Source organism: Silurus meridionalis, chromosome 2 (genome assembly GCF_014805685.1).
Source record: "Silurus meridionalis isolate SWU-2019-XX chromosome 2, ASM1480568v1, whole genome shotgun sequence".
NCBI classification, from domain to species: domain Eukaryota; kingdom Metazoa; phylum Chordata; class Actinopteri; order Siluriformes; family Siluridae; genus Silurus; species Silurus meridionalis.
The window spans coordinates 15745940-15771163 of NC_060885.1; the positions used below are offsets into that span (position 1 = coordinate 15745940).

The 25224-nt window shown below is 37.0% G+C and overlaps 2 protein-coding genes across 16 annotated transcripts in view; both read right to left on the minus strand.

The window, feature by feature from the left end:
- kcnq5a (potassium voltage-gated channel, KQT-like subfamily, member 5a) overlaps window positions 1-5714 on the minus strand; it is a 123933-nt gene extending 118219 nt beyond the window's left edge. For all 3 annotated transcript variants that reach the window (XM_046863612.1, XM_046863601.1, XM_046863592.1), the window contains exon 1: window positions 4805-5714. In XM_046863612.1, coding sequence (XP_046719568.1) covers window positions 4805-5097 — 293 coding nt within the window. In that variant the 5' untranslated portion in view covers window positions 5098-5714. The remainder of the gene's footprint in view (window positions 1-4804) is intronic.
- A 5503-nt stretch (window positions 5715-11217) lies between these two features.
- Window positions 11218-25224, minus strand: part of LOC124398782 (regulating synaptic membrane exocytosis protein 1-like) — a 62845-nt gene continuing 48838 nt past the window's right edge. For 6 of the 13 annotated variants that reach the window (XM_046869142.1, XM_046869154.1, XM_046869121.1 and 3 more), the window contains 13 exons: window positions 24289-24378; window positions 23843-23920; window positions 21946-22017; window positions 21680-21745; window positions 19645-19757; window positions 19347-19456; window positions 19020-19180; window positions 17925-18139; window positions 15885-16035; window positions 14359-14471; window positions 14105-14206; window positions 13889-14028; window positions 11218-13780 (listed from right to left, as the gene is read on the minus strand). In XM_046869142.1, the coding sequence (XP_046725098.1) occupies window positions 13568-13780; window positions 13889-14028; window positions 14105-14206; window positions 14359-14471; window positions 15885-16035; window positions 17925-18139; window positions 19020-19180; window positions 19347-19456; window positions 19645-19757; window positions 21680-21745; window positions 21946-22017; window positions 23843-23920; window positions 24289-24378 (1624 nt within the window). In that variant the 3' untranslated portion in view covers window positions 11218-13567. The remainder of the gene's footprint in view (window positions 13781-13888; window positions 14029-14104; window positions 14207-14358; window positions 14472-15884; window positions 16036-17924; window positions 18140-19019; window positions 19181-19346; window positions 19457-19644; window positions 19758-21679; window positions 21746-21945; window positions 22018-23842; window positions 23921-24288; window positions 24379-25224) is intronic. The other 7 variants (XM_046869189.1, XM_046869226.1, XM_046869197.1 and 4 more) reach the window with 5 other exon arrangements.

Genomic DNA, 25224 nt, shown 5'->3' on the forward strand with positions numbered 1-25224 from the left:
CTTATTCCCAACTCTAAAAAAGCATATAAATTGTTTAAGTGTGAATGTGTGTAATATATATATAAATTGTTCTGAGAATACACTAAAAACGTTTCATTTTTCAATATATCATTTTATCTTTAATGCATTAATAATACTTTCATTCATTACAATTATTCATAAACATTGTGCATGACTTTTAATGAACACATTTATTGAACAAAGATATTGTAACTAAAACCATTTTTGTAAAGTAATAAATCAGTGGAAACCTCACAATACTGCACACAAAGGCATTGATAGGAAAGAAATTGTCCAGCAATGCTGCGTATTCTCTTTTATGTGCCGTCAAAGCTGAGTACCGCCGTGCCCATGGGATTTTAGCTCTGCCTAATGTCAGGTGCCCCTTGAGGGGATCAAACAGTGTCGCTCTGCAAAGATTTTCCTTCCACTATTCATACTCCCCCAGGAACACAGGCATGACACCGTGTTTATCATCACCTCTTTGCACATTTTCATGATCTGTAATTTGTTTGAGTTCGTCTAAGATCTTTTTTCCATTGAGTGAGAGCCAATGCTGGGTTTAAAACACCTTTTAACTGTGAGAACTAGCAGCTTATGTTTTATTTCCAGAGACATGTTTTGACTATGATAGCGGTGGGAACCAACATGAATGAAAGAATCAGCACTGGTTAAAGTCAAAGTGATCATCTCATCAGAGTTCTCAATGTCCTCATCTCCCACAAAATGACTATTCAGCACAGGTTACCTCAACAGTCAATGAATTTACAGTTTTTTTGTTTAGTTTAAGTCAAAACGACATTATCACGACCAATTTATAGAATAAGTTGGATCCTTTAAAAGAAAAATAAGAGCTTTTTATCCACTGAAAATGGATCCCCATAAAGCACTCTCGGGCACCATGAACACACATCCTCATTCACACCTAGCGGCAATTTGACCTACTGTAGCTAGACCGCCTACAGAAATGCTTTTGGCAGGTGGGAGGAAACTGGAGAACCCAGAGGAAACCCATGTGAACACAGAGAGAATATTTGAAACTCCACTGAGACAGTAACCCAAGCTGAACAACAACACTACCCACCCAGCACACAACCCACCGAGTGGATAAGTTATTGTAACTCATTCTTTTACAATGGTTCTGTGGACAATGGCTATGTACAATATAAAAGCTTTATCCTAGTGTGCTAGACAAAGTGCTGCTTTATTCACGGCTGTATAACTGACCTCTATATGCTCAATGCTGTTATACAAATTATATTTTTTAAAAGACCCACTTAAACTAGGGTGTAGCACATCAAACTATTTAAACTGCATGAATGGTGTTAACTTTGTGTGTGTAATCTGCAAACAGACAGTCTGGATATTTCCACTGAATTTCTTTCACTACCAAAGGCAGTAAGAAGCACCTGGATAACCCTCTTGTGCGTGCGAACATGGACAACAAGGCTTGACACATGTATGTATACCACGTGGAGCTGCTTAGCTGCTTGAGCCTATTGTACTAGATAGATGCTCCACAGCACCTCAGTGGTGTTTTGAATCAGGTTTCTCTACTGTATGAACTGAGGTTTTGCTCAGTAGTAGCACACACCTTTTATCATACCAATTGTTTGGGCTCTTCTCCAGCACCATTTCCTCCGAGCATTTCACATCCATCTAGCAAGCCTGTGAATATGTGTCAAAAATCTGTTTGAACCAAGATTATTTCCTTTCCGAAATGATGTGAAGGCAAAAGTGTGCAGAAAAAAAAAAGAATATGCTTGTGATACAAAACATACAAGCTAATTGGTACTGTCATAGCTTGGGCATGCATGGCTGCTTCTGGAACAGACGGTAAGTACAGAATGAAGACTGTCTGCCAATTTACAAAGAAATGCAACCAATATAATAGGGAAAAACTTCAAGCAGCAAGACGAGGAACATACAAACCGTAAGCCAATTAAGCATGCATTTCACCTACTGAAGTGATGGGTGGAAACCCACCTCCACATTCCCACATTCCCAAATCAAAAACATTTTATGGATTGATGTAGTTATTGCAAAAAATGAATATCTGATTTGCCCAAATCCACTCGGACAGAAGGCAAATGACATAGTGTACCAACCCACTTCAAATTGTCTGCAGTGTGTGAATGAATCAGTCTGTATACATACATAGATATACATGTCTTTGAACTGGAGTAAGAAGAGGAAAGACCTAAAGCCCAGGGATAACATGTGAACTCCACTTTCAAGTTTTGAAACCCCCAACCAGACAAATGTTCTAACCACTGAACTACAGTAAAATGTCCACAGCTAGAGATATAAAACACAATATTCCATGTTATGTTAACTGTTAGCCTAAGAACATGGTGGTCTGCCATCAAAGGTGTCCTGTTTTAAAGTGTCATAATTATTTTAAACAAATCTAGATGTTAATATCAGGAGATGGGGGAAAGTTGAAATTCTAATCCACTCTTATATTAATTTTTTCAATTTTAAACCCAAACGTCTTCAGTGTATATAGTAAAAAACAATAGTTTTGCTCCTCTTATGTACTTTCAAATAGTTTTTGTAGGTGTATATTAACTCAAACTTCATCTAAGAGCAATAACTAATTCTCCTGCCCAAAAGACAATCAATTACAAATATTTGTTTTTACTCCATTCTTTCTTACATAGTTCACAAATATTGACCACAGTCATACCGGTCTTTTTAACAACTTTTATTCTTAATTTTGGTCACATATGAATACTGATAGATCTTTTCATCTCATTGTTGTTATTCACGTGGTGTATAAGGAAGAACACATTTGGTCACAGTAAGTAAAATGACATGAAGTGAAGAAGTGGCATGGATGATACAAATTAACAGAAAGACCACCAGTGTTAGTTCAGCACACCATTTTGGTGGGCAAAAGTGTTGACACTTGGCTTTAATAAGGGAAATTCCTGCACGTAACTGCAGCATCATTAACACCACTACACCTGTTCCATGCAATATCTGTGCGTATAGCAGGTGTAGTGGTGTTAATGTTGGGGAATGTAATTGTGCAGGCACTGTGAAATGACCTGCTATATTAGTGCACTGTAGTGACATATAAAGAGCTAAAGAACAATCATTTTAATTGAATGGATTGAATTTAAAAACTAATTTTAACAAGCTAAAACAGTGGTATTCGGAAGTCTAAATACTATCTAGTGGATATAACATCTACTATCAGTTACTACCATCTGCAATAAAATTGGATACATTACAAATACACAAGTCTAGAACCAAAATGTACAATGTATGTGTATATATGCTTAGTCAATAAAAGTTTTGCATGAGAAGAAACAAAAAGCTCTGTCTAGTGCAGATAAAGAATAAGATAAAGAATAAAAATAAAATACAGAGCAAGTTGTTATATTTTTAATACCAACATGCTTCACCGTGTACCTGCGTCTGATGAAAGGAATTTCATTTTTGGCTTTGTCATTGGTTCCCCGTCTCATGTTTCTCACACAATTATCTAACTGCCTCAAAGCGTTATAAGAAAATCACAAGTCTCAGAGGCGCTACTACAAAACTTTACTTTTTCCAAATGAACCCAATACCGTACGCCCATAAAGCATCATAGTGAATTTAGCACATAATGCAGCTTTATATGAATGAGCTTTCTTTCCTGAGAAACCTCAGTTTCCCTGTTATTTTTTTGATCAAGCTAAATCTGTGACATAAAGGTATGATGTTCTAACTGGTGTGAGATGATGTGGTCTCTGCAGATGTAACAACTTAACCTCTGTAGCCTCTGCTGTGCTGTCTGTACAAATAAAACAACATCCTGCCTTGCAACCCCTTTTAGAGCCCCAATCATACCAGCCAAGTGACAGCTTGCCTCCCCTGATCGCATTACACAGCAGCTTGTAGAACTCTCTTAAAAGGAGGTTTGCAGAAAGTCAAAACACTTTGCCATCAACGGAGAACAAGCCAACGGTGTTTGTTTTCACTTATCAGAAACATCCTGATTACTGAATAATATTTTCCCCTTTTGTTTATATGTGTTAAGCAGAAATTAAATGAAAGTTGTAGGGTTTTTAAGTGTGCAAGTTCACACCAATATAACAATTGATAAACAGCTATGGAACCTTTTGCATGAGAGCTAAAAGCAAAACTTCAATATGTTAAAATAGAGATAGGAAATAAATAGCTAGTAATTAGAGTGACCTGAAAAACTTCTGTATGACTTGATGCAATACAACTATTGCATTGAAATTGAGGATCCGACTTTTCCCCATTCATATTAATAATATGACACCAATTTCAGACCTCTGACTATCAACCTAGACAACAGACTGACACGTGACATTTTGGGTTTGAGGCAGGATCTGTGTGCCCAATCTACACCAATTAAAAAAGTACCAAATAATAAATAAGTCAAAACAGCAACCAGACCATAAGCAAACTTTATCTTTAGGCCGGTATCTGTCCTACTACCAATACTCCAATACTCAGTATGTGAGCAGTGCATCCTTAGACAAACCCTGTGAATGATGATGCCTGCTGATGTCCTACTCGCTATTACAGCTGCTGTACTGAAATAAAACTTCCTTAATACTTAAAGTATAAAAAGGCTTGGTTAGAGGAACTTCTAATGCCCAAAGCCTCAATATCCATAGCTATTGTAAGACACATTCATTCGTGTCAAGTAAAATCATTAAAAAAGGACTCATGGGGAATCATAGATCGCAGGTGGTGATGATAAATCTGTGCGCATTAAATCAACAAGTGAGAGTGAACCAGACTTCATGCAGATTGACTGTTGCAGAGAGGAGACACTCACACAAACGCGTGGTAGACAAAGGCCCAGGCGCGCGGTCTCTCCAGGACGTTATACAGGTAGTTCTGCAGCTTCCGGTAGCGCGCGTTCCGCCGGCCGCTCTGCGCGCCGTATGTCAGCGGCTTGCCGAGCAGACTGAGACGCGCGCCCCGGGCTCTCCTCGCACTCTCGGTGCCGCTCATCGCCCCCCGTCCGCCCTCCACATCCTTCAAGCCGTAGTTTTCGCCCCGGCGCCCCGGAGACGCTTTCATCCAGAGGCCAGAGGTGCTTTCGTCGGCGCCGTGGTCGCGCGGCATTGCATCGCCAGCGCCGGACGGACACGCGCGCTTGGCACCGGCGAGGCGCGCATATAATGTGATTGGGCACCGAGGAAAACTTTGCGCAGAGATCCTGGTCGGTGACAGAGTTCAGATTCTCCTCGGCGGGGTTTGGTGTCTTTATTAGGAGGTATGCCGGCTACAGCGAGGGTCTTCGCCTGATTGTGCGAGTCACCTGCCTGCAAGTGGCGAGCATCCGCGCCGCTCTAGCTCCGAGTGCACGAGCCGCCTGAGAGCCGGAATTGTGCAGAAGTGGCACCATGTCAGTGCTAGAAATGTGATGAGGGGAGGGCACCTGCCGACACCAACGGAAGCGTCTCGTTCCCCTCCCTCTGTCCCTCCTGAGTGATAAACATACTCTCTTTAACTCCAGCCCAGAAACACGCTCACACACACACACACACACACACACACACGAGCGACTGCTGCTCTCGCGCTTCGCGAGCGGACGAGTTCAACACAACGCAGACGGCGCTTCTGTCACCTCCCGTAATTCACTCGTGAAACGAGGTAGGGCGCCATTCGCAGAGATTTAACCGAAATATCACACGTGATAAAATAAATAAATAAAAGTTCACATCCACTCTGCCTGTAAATGTCCATTTATGTCAGTGTAAAAACTGAGCGCCGTATACGGAGAGTCTCTCTCTCTCTCTCTCTCTCTCTCTCTCTCTCTCTCTCCCTGAGAAGACATTACACTGACCAAAGCTAGCCGAAATAAACAATAAAAGTAAATCAGAGCGAGCAGAGGGTAAAGTAACTCTAGATGATACACACACAGAGAATTGGATCAGCTCTATAAAGAACACTTGGCTGGTTTAGTGTGTTACACCAGACAGTGTTAGGAAGAGAGTCAATGGGTCCAGTTTACTCACAGGGGATACAATCACTCTGGCTACTTTATTTTTAAAGGATTTAAAGACGGATCATTTTAAATACATTTCTTTGTCCTTTTTTTTGCCTGTATAACTGCGAGCCGTGAGGGATTTAAACCAAGCTCCGGTTCTAGCTCAGGCGCAGGACAAGCGCGCGCTCTCCGTGTTCACGCGGGAATCCGAGCGCCTGGCACGCCAACCACGTGACTCACAGCGCCAGTTGGTAGAGTTCAGTACCGTACACACACACACACACATACACACACACAGCTGCTAGCGAACTATCCCCTAATTCCATCCCCAACCTTAATCCTAGTAACTAGAAGGGAAAACCTTCTGAGTCTTTTATTTATTTTTGAATAAAAACAACTAAATGTCCACATGAAGTGAAAACAGTCATGTATTTATGTCTTTAGGTAATGTTTCAGTTTTATACACTACTAGATATCATGCATAATTTTAATATCCTAAACATTCTAATATTTCTCATTCTAATATTTCTGACAACAGTTATACCAATAAATGGTATGTGACTACCAGTGTTGTGCTAGTTATTAAGAAATAGTAACTAGTTACAGTTACTAGTTACTTCATTCAAAAAGGAATATATAACAAGGATAACGGAATATATAACAAGGATTTCTGAAATAAATATCAAAACAAGCTGAATAATATATTCAAAATCAAAAATTAAAGTGGCTTCTGCATCATAAAAGTTGTTGTGTTGAGCTCTTAAAAATGTTTCTTTCACAGCTTAAGTATGAAAACTATCAACAATGTAGAACAATAACACCGGGTTAGCTTCTAGCTTCGTCGAGGCATGGAGTTTCTGGAGGAGCTTCGACAAATTGGAGTTGCTGTTTATTGCAGTAGATACGACCTTCGAACCACAAAGACACAACTTACATTTGACAACTGTAACACGGTTACTTCTGACAGTAACAAATAGTGTAACACATTACTTTTTAAATAAAGTAACTCCGATACCATATAGTGCATTGTCTGTTACTTTTTTAATCCTTACTTTTTTTAAAAAGAAAGAAAGAACGAAAGAAAGAAATTCATGGCACCAAAATGTAGTGTGTTCCTGTTTCTAAAATACCTTTGGTGTTTCACAGTCGATTACAGGAATTTCACACTGCTGGTGTCATCATTAAACATGATATTAGATACAGAGGATCATAACTTTTAAATGTCTACAAGCTAATGTCCACTTATTGCGATTATATTTATGTTTATCCAGCGCCATTTGGATCCCACTTCATGTGTAGTTTGGACCTCTTTCAGTGTTTAAAGGTTCGGCATGGAGAAAGGTGTTGGATCTGTGATGATCGCAAATGTTGAGCTATTTTATGAGTTGCTCAGTAGCTCCTGGATTCATGATCTCAAATGACTGTATAAGAGAGGAAAGAACATTACTCATAATCTCACACTCTTGATGTCACCCAAATGAGGATGGTTCCCCTTTTGAGTCTGGTTCCTCTCAAGGTTTCTTCCTCATAACATCTAAGGAAGTTTTTGCTTGCCACAGTTGCCATGGCTGCTCATTATGGGTAAATACACATCGTTCACCTTAACTGTTAAATTCTGTAAAGCTGCTTTGAGACAATGTCTGTTGTGAAAAGCGCTATAGAAATAAACTTGACTTGACTTATGAAGCATGCAGGCATTTAGATAAAAGATCAACTTAAATTTTAACAAATTATTTGAAAAGCTGTGACAATTAAACATACACTATAAAAACTGTATTTGGGATTAAGGAAATGTAAATGCATATCAGCATGCTCAGGATCTAATGAGAGATGTCAATATTATTGCCTAAAAACAGTTGTATAGCTATTGGGGATCCTGTTCACACCTTCCCTACCTAAAGCATACTGTACATGTGATATGGTGGTAAAATGTTGTAGTTATCCAAGTCTCAGTTTGAGTAAGAATATATTTTTTATGTGATGGTTGTCCTGAACATATTTGGAAAATGAGTTAGTAAAATCGATGAAACAGCATTTTTTGACCATGTAACATATTTAGACATTTAAAGCAGATTCTCCTTTAGGTCTAGACTTTAGAAAGTCTAGACCTAACACTGCAAACAATGGAAAGGTTAAAGAATGTTAATGTAAAACAATTGACAACTGTAGATTTTTTAGCATTTTAATTTTTAACAAATAACACCACGATTAAGTAAAATGGTTGGAAATAAAATAAAATAAAATCATTTAACATATAAAATACATATGGGTAAAATGTAAATGGGCAACTCATGTCAGCCGTTTAAAAAAGTACATTACATGATAAAGTCTTTACTAATGATTTAATCCACTATATGTATTTTGAGATACTCAGTGTTGTGCATGACTGGGCTGTTGTATCTCTGCCCCAGCTGTAGAAAAGCTTATAACTAGCAAAGCAGCATGGTCATTATATGCTTTTTATAAACTATATGTAACAAACAGACCTGCACAAAAGTGGCCATTCACTTGAGTAATTGTATACACTCGAAGCATGCCAAATTTTAGAATAAAGTTAATGATGACCTTTTAAATTATATTGTGTTCAAGCTGCCACATCTTTCACAAGATCAGTCTTTTAAAATGCCTCTTGTGATTTTGATCAGACTGATGGAAATGCCAGTTTTGTGTGTGCAAATTTCTGAAAATGAATCATACTGCTCTTTGCATCTCAGACAGTACTTTAGAAAGTGCAGACTCATATGTGTGTGGTTTTGTCTATATTATGTAAAACAAATTTTCAGATTTCAAATTTCAGATGTCATGATTTTAGTTCTTTAACAGCTTTTTGACAGGAATATGCTACCAGATTTATTTAAGAGCATAGACTGAAAATGTTGCACACAGCTAACAGGAACGCACACTCTAGTGGCTCGAGTTTGTCAATACAGTTTGTCTGCTTCCATGGCTGTCAAGCAATTGCTGATCAGAGCAGTCACAATTTGCATTGCACAAATTGCATTGTTAAAACACGCTTCTGAAGAACATGCCATATGGTGCAGAAGAAAGACGAGAACACAGAGCAGTTGCCTAACAATTCAAGTCATTCAAATAGTGTGCCGATTACACGGCCATCAGGATCAAGCCAGTGGAGTATGAATAACGAGTCCCAAAATATTAGCAATATATTCATTTGAGGAATGAAGCTCTGCAACATCTGCATGCTTTTTTTTTCTTTTTACATATTTGTACGTCTTAACATAAATCACCACCTGGTTAAAAATGTTAAAAATCTTTTCACAGCCTTGCTTTCAATTCACATGCAGCCTAAAAGCAGACAGAAGCTTAGTCGCTGCCAACCATCTTCTGGGAAATGCACCTGAATTTATTCTGTATCACCCCTAAATACAGATCAACTGAAAGGCTTCTTCAATATGTTTTGTGACCAACAACACATTTTTAACTATTAGGGTAACTGAAAAAATGAAAACTGAAAAATAAAAATGAACAAGTCGGAGGAGTATACACGAGTTGTATATACTAACTCCTTTGGGGCTGAAGAAATCTGAGGAAATCCATCAACAGGAGCTGAGGGACCTGCTCAGCAGTTTGACATACTACTACTGTAGGAAATGATTTGAGCAAGTCTGTGGGAACATATGGAAAAATATCTCAGAAGGCCAAAAATGGTTTCATCCTGTAGAGGTGTTATATAAATTATTTTATTTGTTATCTACGAATTCTAAAACTATTGTAAAATGAAATTTACTTTATAAAATAAAAAAAATAGAATGTTAGACAATATTTAATATAGCAGTATATTCAGGGTGTGCTCTATTACCATTCTAATAAAAATACATTCAGAGCTAATGCCTGTAAAGCAATAATCATGATATTAAAACTATAAAATCATGAGTATGAATCCCATCCATGCCAAAGCCTGTGCTTTCCGGGGGAGGTGTTAGGGGTCTGGGGTACTCTGTCACACAACAAGATACAAGACAACCGTGAGCTCTGTACACACATACAGTATATGTGAAGCGTCTTCAAGGAAGCACTAACCCTCATCTTCCCCAGCTGGTAGCTGTTGTATTATAGAGAGCTGGGTAGCAATTTTCAGATCATCAAATGGGTAATTGCTAGAAGACAATTCAGTATGTCTTAAATATTCATTAGCTAACAAATTGGAATCACACATAATATTAAAATTAACAAAGTGTTACTATGGGCTATTTTGGGTTTAAATCTTTATGTTTGTGTTATTAGATTACAAAAGGACCTCTTACAATTCCAGAAGAATCTCTTTGCACTCTTTGTACTGTATATCTCCAGTGAATTGAAACGTTGACCAGGTGAGTGGATTATTAATGACGTGTGTAATACTCACTGTGTCCACATGGTGGGGGCTTTGGGTTGTAAACTAATGGATATTAATTTGTCACACTCAGTTTAATTAATATCATAATCAAATAAACACACCTTAGCTTTTATTTTATAATAAATGGGTTCTTAGTTATAGTTTACAATTGCAGAACAAGTCAATAAATTACATTAAATTCACTCTAGCGTATCACAAATTGCAAAAACAAATTACTTTGAGTGTTCTGAGATGTTTTCCTGTTCACTAAGTTGCAAGGATAGTCATTTAAGCTGCATAATTCTGTGTAAACTTTGAAAAGTCTATAAAAGTCTACATGTCTTGGTATTAAACTTGCCCATAAGTGTGTATATCATCAGTATGTTCTTTTCCAAATGTACATTTGTGACACACTGTGATATTATTACATTATTGTAGCATTAATGAATTCAGAATAAACTATTGTATTCTGACATCCGATATTTAAAGTACGAGCATCTACAGCTGTAGTAATTATTATTGGTTTTATTGGCTGACCATGGATATGCCCTTTACTTGAATTTTTTCTTCTATAACAGTCTTCAATCAGGTAAATTGGCAAACATAGCAACTACTTTTTAAGACTTTCAACTCATTCATCATCATGTTGTGTACACATATATGTATACTGTATATACTATATACATCTGCTTCTGATCTTTCTATGACAAGCTCATGTATTTCTTTTCCAAAAGGTTCAGTAAATAAAGTATTTTGCTACTTTTATATATTGGTATAAATTATATAATTGTATGTGCTTAAAAATTATAGAATAAAAAATAGAACATTTGTTAAAGTGTATGACTGTAATGAACCATTTCCATATCCTGCTCAGTGTAGCAGTATCAACATACACATGCATTTTTCTGAGCCACTGTTGTTTTTCCACACAGTCTTTTATTTGTAAATAATAAAAATGAACTCTTGAATATAAAACATACACATCATTTAAGTAACATCTGTTGTACAAACAAGAAATGTTGCAGTGAATACTTTCTATTCTGTTTCAGTGGGACACATGAATTGTAAACAATCAGTATCCTTGAGTAATACTGACAAAGGAAAAAAGGTCTGTTATAACGGACATGAAAAGTAAACTTTTTATTTTTTTATTTTTTTATTTTTTATCAAAACAGGATCTCATGGATTTTGTTCTAATGCTGTAACAGATAAGCAGAGGTCCCAATTATAGTGATTATTTTATAGCCACATATATCTGAAAGAACCAAAAACTCTGGAGGTGTCCTTTCTCAGCCTTTGTTTCATTCAATGGAGCCAGGAGACAGAGCGTTAATAACATTTTAACAGGGGGCCACCTTGTAAATATATATATATATATATATATATATATATATATAAAATTTTCATTCTGTTTTTTTATTATTTTTTATTATTATCTAGGTTAGTTCGAGCCCCACAGAAGTAGACTACAGAGAACACCAACATATTCAGTAAAAAAATTAGGGCCTCATGTTTGCTCAGTACTACAGAATAGAACTTATTTATCCATAGGGTAAAAAAGGAAATAAGTCAAAAACTCTTTATAGACATTCTGCCCCAAAATGAGGGCTGTGTGCATGGCTGAACTTGGCCAAATGCCCACACATGGAATGAATGGCTTCATTTTATTGGTTAATCTATTAATATCAAGTACGAGCAAACTGTACAAGTACATGCAACATACAAGCTGGCCTACAGTATGTGGAACTAACACACATTTATTTTAGTCTCTTTTTTCTCATCTGTCTTGTTTTACAAAATGTGCATGCAGCTTGGAACGTTCCAGAGTCATGCTGTTGCCCATGTTGGGAAGAGAAGGTGGTGAGTTTTGGGAGGTCACCGTGTCAGGCCTTCTCCTAAACCACCTCTCACTTACTATCACGTTCGTCCAGATGCTCGGGAAGAGAACTTGATTTCTTTATTAATTTATTTTATATATATATATATATATATATATATATATATATATATATATATATATATATATATATATATATATATTTACTTAAACTGCCACAAAATAAAAAATGCAAAAATATCTAATGATAATTTTGGGCTGTTATAATCTTCTTTTAAAATTTCGTTTAAAAATATCAAGCATTTGTGCTTGCTTCAAAATAACTCTACTTAGATAGAAATTCATTTATGGGCAGGTCCCAATGACCCAAGTCAAATAAAGTGACCGGCTATTACCCGTGTGCACGGTGTCTGTCCTTAGTGACCAGTTCTCTATTTACTCTCAAGAGCACAAAGTATATCTAAGGGCCAGTACCCTGGGCGGCCAGAATTATTAGTGTATTTACGTCAGTTGGCCATTCTTATAATCTCCTGGCCAGGCTGAAATAAACCTCAGTCCCAGTGTTCTACTGAGTGTGGGTTTGCATCTTCCTTCAAGCTTAAACAACACAACTGTCCAATTGAGCCATGTGTTCACATTCTACAAGGTGTCTGTAACAATTACATGAGAAAGTAAAAAAAAAAAAGAAAAAAGGCAAAGCAGTCGATTGTAACTGCTGTAAACAGACAAAGGTTTTAATGTAGGCCTGACCTGAGGAGAGGCCCTGCGCTCACTGTTCGTGAGGAGGAGGGGAAACTCTGAGAAGACTAGCCCTTGCCCTTTAACCCTTCAGCAAAGAAGCTTCCTATACAGTTGGGCTAAGAGAGGGACAAAGGTGTCTTCAGTCTCACTGATCCGGCATCACACCTCTGTCTCACATACTCTTACTCACACCTTATATGGTTATAAAATAGCTACTAAATGTTACTGACTGGCAAGAAGCACTCAGGCAACCAGCACCACGGTTCAGCTCCTCTCTCTCTCTCTCTCTCTCTCTCTCTCTCTCTCTCTCACTCTCTCTCTCTCTCTCTCTCTCTCACTCTCTACCTCTCTCTCTGTCAGCCACAGTGGATTGCTTTCAGCTGCTTGTCATTCCCTCTTTTAATTTGGGCTTGCTCATCATCATCATCATCATCATCATCATCATCATCATCTCAGCAACATGGCTAAAACAAACAGAACATGCAGTAAGGAGCAGAGTGGATCAAGGGAAATCTCAGCAATCCAAAGGTCAGAAATAAAAGAGAGGAGAATTGATTGTCAGGCTCCAGCAAAGCTTTGATCGTGAATCTGTCCGTCTTCCTGGCTGCCCCTCTGGCGTTTTATTTTTTGCCATGGGCCTTTGCTCTATTCGGGCATGTTTTATCTCGTGTCCTCTCTCTCCTGTTCACTAGGACCTGACGCCTGTTGGCCCTGAATCGAGTGATGACTGGGAAGCACGCCGAGTAAGAGGAGCTAGTGTTGGGTCCACCAATGAGGATGGGGGAAACAGTTTATACCAGCCAATCACTGTACTAGAAAGGTCCAGCTCTTCTAAAAGGATCTGTGCAACTCCCATGAAGCATTTGTGGTCCATGCGTCCATAGTCACCCCACACTATTACCTGTCAGAGAAAACACATCTCACACGATTGTAACACGATTTTACACAAGCTTAAAATCAATGCAAAAGAGGCCAGATAGTATTATACACCTCTACCTCTGTTTCTTACCTGCAGAACTTTACCCTGCGGACTCTCTTCAAACAGCAGTGGCTGCTGATACAATGGGTCGAGGGTTTTTCGTGCAATCTTAGTTTTCTTTTTGGCTTTGCATGCGCCATTATCCAGCAAGTAGACCTTGACATATGGAGCTGTGGACAGAAAACACTATCATCAAATCACAGAGACAGTAAAATCACAGAGACAGTAAAATCACAGAGACAGTACCTGGCAGCGATTTTGATCCTGGTTTGGAGGTAAGGCCACGTGCCCTGATCACCTCCACCTCCAACTGTCCCTTTTTATCCATTAAGCCGATCTGAACATCTCCTAAAGTGCACAGTAACTAACATTAATATTTTTCTATTGTTTTACAACGCCAGTATTGTGATTGGTAAAAATGTACACATGTAAATTTTATTCATTTATTCGTAATTAAGCCAAATTTAATTTTAAGTCAAATCTCCGGAATGAACACTAACCCATTGAGGGGGTTGCTAGTGTCTGCCTCCCAACTAACTGTGCAGGTCCAAGGCCATCGAGGAAGTCACTGAACTGGCTGTCAGCCCCCAACCTCATACCTGAGAAGATTAGACTATAACACACAAACACACACAGACACACACACACACACACGTTAATAAAAAATATATATTGTTTATGCCTACAGCTAATCTTGTGAGAACATTTTGTCCCAATGAAGAAATAAAAGCATGATCATACACAAACAATTCTTCAGTTTTAGACCTCCAGACATGAGTGAATTGAAATGTGAATTAAGATTCTAGAAATAGTTGAGTGAGACAATGATTTTAAATGTATCTAAGATATTCCCAAACAGCATGCTTCTTTAATGAAATTACTAAGATTATTAGCATATATTTACTGTAATTTCATCCCTGCCACTAATGAAATACACAATGCATTAGAAAAGGTTGAGAGTTGAACTCTGTACATTTGTGAACAGCAGACCTTTATTAAGTGCGGTATGTAAACCACGTCCTGTGCTGCGGCCCCTCAAACACAGGCGATATTTCCTTTGAGACCAGCACAATTTCCATGAGCTAACTCCAACTGGAATGTCTGCAAGCAGTGCCAGCCCTTGTCATGCTACCATATAAGAGATACCCCTATTTCATACGAATCAATGTGCAATTAACTTTAAATCACACTGTCGCTTCAGTTTTGCACTTTGTCCGGCTCCGAGTTGGATTGCTGAGGGTCGGTGTGACCGGCCATTCCACTCTGCAGTGAGCAATAGCTGTTCTGTTCTGTGCTCAGTCTAAAACCCTGCTGAGGCCCATTTCCACAGATGATAGATATTTTAATTATTAGAGGGGTAGAATGCTCTCCATCTGGCCCCAAAATCTGAGCTGCTAAAACAATGGACATATTAAGTGTGCAAATCAGTGCAAAAATAGCCCACCTTAAGCTCTTTTTCCATGAGCTTATCTTCTGAACAACACATCTGTCCACAAGATTTACACAACACCCTCGATCCGAAACACACATATGACACCAGGTCAAAAAGTCAGTAGACATTCTTACTCTTTGTACATTTCACGAAAAAAACCACTGTGGTGGTCTTGAAAATCTTTAAACTTCAGTTGTCATAGAAAAAGTGTGCTTCAGAGACTCACCACTGTCAAGATTATGATTATATTTATTATTGAGTTTGTATATTAATCAAGGGGTTTCACTGTTTAGACCAGGTTTAATCCAAATCTCAATAATTTAAAAAACCTTTTAAACAAGTTGGCCTATAAATACGGTCAATGTGTAGTCAAATGTATTTTAACTTCAGGAATAAAAAGCACTCTAACTCTAAAAAATGGCTGAAATTTTACAGTATAATTTTATATAATAATAAGCCTAATGCATGAATAGTTTGAATTTGCCTTTAGGTCATCTGTGGTATTTATAATTGTAGATTCACAGGCTGAGAACATCTGGCATAGAGAATCAGAAATCAAAATAGAAATTGCAGTGGGTGTGTTATGATACTGACTTCCCCTCAGAGCTGTAGCTGTTCATGCTGCCATCAGTGGACTCGCGACTGGCCTGGCGAGCCATTGCATTGCGGGGATACTCCACTGCCATGCCTGTCTCCTGACTCCTCTGGATCTGACTTGAGCCTTTTGTCTTCTTATTTGCTGCTTCTACATAGAAATAGTAAACATTTCCTTTACATTACTCATTAGTCAGATTGCTAAATAAAATGACTCACATGAAGGACAAAGGACACTAACAGAGAATTGGTGCATGTTTGGAGGGAAAAAATAAATATACAATAGCCCTTTTTGTCAAAAAAATATATTTTACCCACTGCTGGCCTTACTTATTCAAGAGGAAATATTGCTGTCTGAGACAAGATGCTTTGGACACGTTGAGTAGAACCATCTCCTGCTGGATAGCATGGTGTGCTGTGTTCATTATTTATGGTCTTTTGATGGATTGCAGATAACTGGAATATGCCAGATCCTAAAGTCGTACTGACTGGGTGTTAAATACAATTGAGGTATGTCACACTTTTCATGTGCTACTATTTGCTGGTTCTGTTGAGAGGTACACATAAACCTGTTTATATGATTAATTAGAGGTAAACGGAAATAAAAGCCTGGCAAATACTGAACTAAAACCTTAACTAACTTTCCAAAAGTTATTTATTCTCTTCACTAACCACTTTTCTAGATCTGGGTCATTGTGGATCAGGAGCCAATCCTTCAAACACTGGGTGTGACGCTGAACACACCCTCAATGACATGCCAGTCCGACACCGGGCACAATGCTACTATGTGTGTTAAACAAAAAAAAGTAGAATTTTTTCATAGCCACCTACTGCTATGTCTATGGTTGAAGAAAAGAAACTAGAAAACCTAAAGGAAACCTACATGGACACAGGGAAATGAAAGCAAGTTTCCAATGTTTACTGATATACTATTAAATGAAATTTAAATTGAGTATTAGAGTTGTATCACTTATCTGACTAAAAATAGAAATATATAGGAAGAATAAAAGATTTTCTTTGTAAATTACCAATGGAAATCTACAGAGAGCAAAAAAAGTTGCTGTACACCATTGCAGCTCTTTAAAATACTGATTTATAGAACCTCTGCTACTCGATCTGATTTATCATCTGATAGGCCTTTTAAGTTATTGTCCAGGAGCTTGGCAGTTGCATGGTCCAATAACTTTGTTTCTACCATCCTTTTTTAATTTGTTCCTTTTTTCTGATATCCATTTATTAAACCATAAATAGTCAGAGCTTAAAATATGGGATTTTAAAAGATATCAGATTCAACTTCAAAGGAATTTGTCTGCATTAGATCTGATTAGGATCCAGGTTCATCTCGAGCTTACAAAGTTAAATCCTGCCAGTGTTACAGAAAAAAATGCTACATTTTAGCTCACAGGCTTATAGGTCTATCCGTTCTATGGTAATGACAAAGGGTATGGGGCAATTACCAAATGCCACTAGAGCAAGGGTATACAAAATAAAGAAGGAGACAAAGACAGATTACTACTGCTACCTTAACTAGCTCTGCAGTTGCTAATGTAAAGGTCTCATGCGTCATCACATTCTTAATATTCTTACATGATCCTGTCTTTCTTAAACCATATCTTGTTACTTATAACTTACTACAACTCACTACTTATTTACTAGTTACTAGAAATATAACTTTCTAGAACATTTCATAAACTCAGTTATTGCATATGTTTTACCCACTACATCTTTTATGCAAGTGATCGTGCATTTAGGGCTCACAAGATCTGTATGTTCATTTGTAAGACATCTTACTCAAATAAGATGCACCTTAATTAACACATTCTCTAAAATCTGATTAAGTTCTATTTAATCAGTTTGTAATCTCATTATTTCAACTGTTGTGTCTAAACCAGACAAATCAAGTCCAGCTAAATCTCTACTGATACATTTACAGGTAAACCCTGACACCAAGGATGAAATGAAACAGCTTGACCTCCCTGATATCACTTTAAAACAAAATGTAAAGAAATTGGAAGGTGTGTGAGTGTGTGGACCTCACACCTGTTTGGCTGAGCTGAGAGGTGCTCCTACTGCGTCGTGAGGGAATACCCACAATGGCTACCACACGAGCACTAAGACTGGAGCGCCGCTTCTTCCCTCCTGTCCCCAGTGTTCCCAGAGCCGTGTCTGACTGGCTGCCATCTGTCCGCTCCAGGGTAAAGATTTCACCACTCACACTCGTGCTCTTCAACATGCTGGATGGGTGAACATGGCGGCTGGGAAACAAAGAGAGAAACAATTGAAATATTCCATGAAGTTGGCAAATGCTCTCTGTCCTGATCATTCTACTGTCAATATATGGGAAGGTAGATTTTAAGGATTTTAGGTTTTAGGTCTTTTCTCCAACAACTAAGGTTGCTGAACCGTCACAATTTCAACAAGGCCATTTACAGTAGGATCTTGCACTCCAACCCATTTAAGCCATATCCACATATAGCTGGAAATGCCAGGTGACCCAATACCTTGTTTATTTGGTCTGAAGTAATTGGTCTTAATACTAGAAGTATTAATCATCATATTTTAGTAATGCCCCATTAAGCTCTAATAATATTCTATAAATAATTCCTGTCATAATTAGAAAATTAAGAATGTTTTTATAATTGTTAATAAATACTACATATGCTTAATATTTATTTACACTAGATGGTATTATAATGTGTAATGATGCTAAGGTTAAAATATGATTATAAGTAACCAGGGAATTACTCTTATTCTGAGTTTTATGCTGCATCATTATTTTTTTTAATCAAACGATAAAAAAATATGCTGAGAGATATGAGAATTCTAACTGTTGGTTTTATAGAAATATTTATATTTTGAATCCCATATGAAGACATACGGCCACAAAAGGCCCCAGAGAATTATTTAGAAATGTGTGGGGGAGAAGACATTGATATTAATCTATGCCTACTGTATGTAACCTTTGATGATTTTCAACTTTTGAACAAAAAAGCTGTGTAGTTTCTTTGTTGTGTTTTTGTGTTGTTGTGTGTGTGTGTGTGTGTGTGTGTGTGTGTGTGTGTGTGTGTGTGTGTGTGTGTGTGTGTGTGTGTGAGAGAGAGAGAGAGAGAGAGAGAGAGAGAGAGAGAGACTGACCTAAAATGACCCCTGGGCCGCTCTGATTGGATGGACATGTAGCTGGTGCTACTTATCCTTGAGGCACTGCTGGCACGAGAGATGGCTGACACGTCGCTGACATCACTGTCTGAGGATTTATGGGATACATTATCACAGCTCCTTCGCTGCTCTTTATACAGCTGTAAGAAATGAAAAACAAATTCAAAGTAGGGGCAAAATAACTAACTAACAAAGTAAATAAATAAATAAATAATTGAAAATCTATAATGCTATTTGTAAATACTAAGGATGAATCCCTTTTGAAAATGGGCCTGACGAATAGTGTGTAAAGACAGGAGAGGTTACCTCTCTTTTGTTCTTGAGCGCCCTCTCCATGTCCTGGCTGGTACTGGAGGGAGCTGCTGTCCTAAAGGAATGTACCTTCATCTGCCGTGTTCGCTCCTCCGAAGCAAGGGCTGAAACATAAGCAGTTGACAGTACATAGAAAATACATTACAAATAAAAACACTTTTAATTTTAGATGTGTTATTTATTCATACCACAATGAAATCTTCAAAATATTCAAGGTCATGGTCACAGCAATGATATTTATAAAAATGAAAAAAAAAGAGGAAAAAAAAACATGTATTGCATTGTGCTATACCTTGTTCTACACTACTGCTTTTAGCTGGGACTTGGGGTAACTGTCGGCCTCTGCGTGCTGACGAGGAAGTTCCTGCCGATGAAGTGTATGCCGTACTGGCATGTGGATGAACCCTACAAATGATGGAAAAGGAAACAAAGGAAAAAAAAAAAGAAGAAATAGTCTTTGGATATATGCACATGATTAAGATTTTTTCAGTAAAAAAAAAAAAAAAAAAAAAGTTTATTTATATATATATATATATATATATGTATTAATCTATAAAAACATTTTTTACTGATGTGCCAAGTCTCAAATCAGCACCAAAATCTGCCATGATGCACACATGTGGCAATTAACCCTCTGGGGTTCGCCAACGCATTTTGTGCCATTTTCTTTTCTCACGACGGCGAAACAAACTTTAAATACTTTAAAATCTTTTTTGATCGTACAGATAAGAGCAATACATCATTCAAATCTGTGAGGTTCTACTTTTATATTTAGACACAAATACACAATGCTGTGCTTTTGTAAAATAAATCTGTTTTGCGGTCTCTTCCGTCTCTGTCACCAACACAAATTAAATCTTATTGAATACTTGCCTCACAGACATAATAAATATATGTATAGAAAGTTTCAAATGTCTACTGTTAATAAACCAATTCACTTTGAAACATCAAAAATAGTCTCTGATTATGTACTCCCTAAGAAAGTTAGAACAGGTACAGCTTCTCTGGTATCATGTCATTAATCGTCAGTGTGGAAACATAGAAATAGTTTTGTTTGGTGTACTGATGATTTACGTGATTTTAAACACCATAATTAATGATTACTTTACAACATTAACAAGAATATTTTGTTTTCATGCTCTATGTTGAGTATGTTTTCACTAATAATAAACATAAATTTGCATAAAGCATCCATATTTGTCCATGGCCATGTTGATTAAAGTATTTTAAACTAAACTAATTAAAAAGATTTTCAATAAAGGTACATTTAGAATAGATAATTATTGTGAGATTAAGTTGCAAATGAATCACGAGTTAACTTACAACAATTATACGATTTATCGTGATTAAATATTTTAATCGATAACCAGCCTTTTATTTACATTATATATATATATATATATATATATATATATATATATATATATATAAAGAGAGAGAGAGAGAGAGAGAGAGAGAGAGAGAGACATATGTAATTTCTTATATACACACACCCAACAAGAAACAGCACATTCTTTCAATTAAATATTATTATGTCGATACTGCACCCATATCTGCTTAAGCCTTAGTTAGTTGGACCTTAAAATGAGTACAATGAGGAGGAGAAGAAAAGGTGTTAAGATTCAGAAACTGTAGAAAGTGCAGGTAAAAAGAATGCGACCCACAATGTGTAGCAACAAATCCAGGACATTCTACAGTTATTAGCAGGACCCATACAGCAATAGGCAAAATTAGGTAATGCAGAAAAAGAAAAAATGACTTGCAGCTTGCAGTTCTGGATTAGAGGAACTCACACTAATGCTGAGTTAGGGCTATTGTAACACCAATCATGTTACCTTACCCAGTGGATTGGTAGGTATACCTCCATCTCCTCTCAAGCCTTATACACTAGAGATAGATACGTTCTTCAGACCAGAAAATAATAAACAAAAAATGACACCAAACAACAAAAAAAGTAATTAAAGCAAAGCACAGACAAGCTAAGAGCAGACAAACCCATTTATACTGACATGAGTAGCAGTGAAGTAATGACAAACATGGCCATTATTACAACTCTAAAATCCATCACATTTTTCGTGTTGAAAAATATTAATAAAATTGTATGTGTTAATATATTACTGAACTAAACAATTTGCAAAAATAATAAAGCAAAAACAGTTGACACAGTCAAAAAGCTAAGATGGCCATCTTATCATTAACCTAAAACAAGAGCTCCACATAGAGATATAATATAAATGGAGAGCACTGATTTGTGTATTGTGTAGTATGTAATGAAAAATCATTGGGTGATAATGAAAAATAAGGTATGGTGGTGTATGACTCCTTACCGTTCACTATCCGATTTTTTCTTGCCAGGTTTCTGAAAGCTAGGCTTGTCCAGAATTCCTGGGTGCCTATGATTTGTAAATGATTAAAGCAAAACAGAAATGAAAGGATGAGAGGAAAGCACTGAGGAAATGATAATGATGAAAGAAAATTTTGTGTAATATTGTTTGTGTGTGTGTATGTGTATGTGTGTGTGTGTGTTTGTGTGAGACTATAACAAGAATAAAATTTATAATATCGTTTATTCTCCTCTGTGTGGCCAGTATACCTCTGTGCCCCCGGCCTTGCACTGAGGTGGTATACTGTCTCCTGAGTAGGAAAAATAGGCTCCAAAATCCAGCTGATGCGTGTGATCAAGTCAGAGACACGTGGATGACAGTGAGATGAAAAGACAAACACACAAACCCACAGAAAATGGTTACAGAATGGATGAAAGACAAGGCTTCCCTTTTAAGTTACACTTTAAAGGCAAGCAAAATGTGCAGTGAAATGGAAATTATGAGCTATAAACTTTACATATATATATATATATATATATATATATATATATATATATATATATATATATATATATATATATATATATATATATATATATATATATATATATACACAGACATTCATAAAGAAAAATGATCAATATTCATATGGGTGCTTGACCATCATTTGAAAATTTTGAAAGTATCTTTTTTACTTTTATGAACATCTGTGAAGAATTTAATAAACTATAACACATTCTATATATATATATATATATATATATATATATATATATATATATATATATATATATATATATATATATATATACACTCATTATTCACTTAAATATTTCATACTTATTTATCAGATCTGAATTTGAACAATAGGCTTTCACAAATACACTAAATAAACGTGTGTTTAAAATCAAGTTAATAAAAATCTGCTTATGTACTGCTTGGGGTACTGCAGGGTGTAGAAAAGTAAAACAAGTCACCTCAGCATTGTCGTACCTTGTCAAATGTGTTTTTTCGTGTTTATTGGATTAGATTATTGGGTAGTATGAGTCAGTTTTTTTCTCACTCTTGTACTTTATGCAGCTCATGTTATCACCAAATCCTCCATTCTGATGACTTTTCATGGTGGAAAATGTTAAGTTTTTTTAACCTGTCACAGAGCGATAAGAAAGGAGACTCTCCCCAGAAAAACTAAATAACCTTCTTACTGAAAATGTCAACATTTCTATAATTATACACATAAAAAAAAGAAAAAAAAAGTTTATGTGGACTGTCTGCCCTCAAAGTCTTGGTGTAAGCTGTTACTACATAAATGATAATGAGCCATCATCATAACATTTGATGCCAGAACTATTGTAAGAACGACAGTGACATAAAATATATCACCATCATTTCTGGTAAAATAGAAGTGCGCGTTCAACAACTCTGTGATATGAAACATTATATGAATGTTTTTTAAACCTCTCAGTCCAGATGTAGCATCTGCCCTTTCTGTTATAATTTTCTGCCCTTTCTGTTTTTAGAGATTTGGAGTGAGGTAGAGGGGATTTCAGCCACAGATGAGAAGGCTCTGCACTGTCATGCTGGAACAGGGTTGGGCTTCTTGGTTCCAGTGAAAAGAAACCGTAATTCAACAGCATTTAAAGACATCCTATATAACTGATTGCTTTTCACAAGTTTGTGGCAACAGTTGGACATGCAGCTTATGGGTGTAATGATCAAGTGCCCACAAACATGGACAGCACAACCTCTACAAAAATTTAATTTACTTCCAAATGTCTCTCAACATCCATCAAACTTACAATGTGCCTGTAGAAAATAAAATATAAGACATGATCTGCACATGGTCAAGGTATTAATATATAAATGAAAACAGCAAAGGGGAGAACAGTTTAGACATGAAGCTCACAAAAGACTCCACTCTAATAAACTAGAGCAATTACAACAAAGCCAGCTTTGGGGTCTGGGGTCAGAGTGAATTTAAAAAGCCACAGGTTGGACAAATACCAAAATACATCTAAAACACAAACACCAGTAAGGATTAAAGCAGAGGCTTAGCTAGAAGGCACATGAAGTGAGAGTGTAGCTAAGCCCTTGGGCAGCGGCAATTAGGACAGGAGAGGAGAGGATTTAGGGTTAGCGGAGGGGCCGGGGGGACAGGGTCGGTACCTGTCATCCTCAGGGGAGGCGTGTTGGATAAGGATCCTGGGGCTGGTGGGTCTGATGCGGGGGAGAGACTGCGTGCTCCTAAAAGAGTGTGTGTCCAACACACCCCACGAGATTGGAGGTGAGAATGTGAAAGAGACATGGCAAGTCAGGACAGAGACGGAGACTCGGTGTATAGAACATTAAATCAAACACTCAGGGGACACTCAAGTCTGCTCTGACAATACTAAACACAACACAATCTACACAGCACAATACAACCTTTACACAGTATACTGACATTCATTCATTTTAATATGGTCATACTGTAAAATAACAACACCTATGAATTACAAATGACAAACCAGCACCGCAAAGATGATTATTTATGTAATGCACACACATTTGTGAAAAATAGACGTGATCTGTCAAAACAGCAAAACGTAGGGACAATGAATGGGGTCGAGTACCTTTCTCGATCGGGTGAATTGGAATTTGAATCTGGTCTCAGACAGTTGGTACTAGCACTTCTAACCCTGTCAAGAGGGGGCTGCAGATCACTAGGGTCACAACATGCCATCCAACGGAGAGAAGGGAAGGACGTCAAAAAAGACAAAAAAGATGCAAAAGAACAAGCAAATAATATTAGATCAAAACAAAAGAAGAATGGATTTCATCATGGCAAATCTAAGCAAATGAGAAAGAAATAAAGCCTGTTGGAAAAAAGGCATGATCCTTGAGCTTTAACTTGATTATACAGTGCCTTTCATTAGTATTCACCCATTGTTTTTTGCATTTTGTAGTGGTACAAACCAGAACTAGAAACCTAACTGAGATACATTGCTTCTGTCAGGAAAACATTTCTTGCAAAATATTGTAAGAAACTAAACAATGGTCAAGAGCTCAAGCATAAACCATGCCATGCCATCATATACCAAAATTTTTTTTAATTGTACTAATTAAAAAGGTGATGTAGTAAATATAATCTAAATATAAATGTTCTTGTATTGATTTTTTTTGGAAACGACCATTGATCCCCTAATTATCTGAACATACGAAAAAAGTATGATGACAAAACATATGTCTGTTTTTGGTTAAGGTGTACGTACATAATTTAGCCTCAACTGTATTGGTAGAAGGTTTACCAAAACTCAGTGGATACAGGCTCACCAACACTGGACAGTTGAAAGATAAAAAAATAGGCAATGCTAAAGATTTTGGTGTTTCTGTACCCACTGTACCTGATATAGTCTTCATTGTAGTCAATAAAATGTATATCCACTCTGAGATGCTTTTCTGCACACCACAATTATAAACAGTGTTCATTTAAGCTACTATAAACTTCTTCTTCTCCTACATCTGCCCACTAAACTGTTCCTCAATGCTTTTTGAAGCATTCTGTTGAC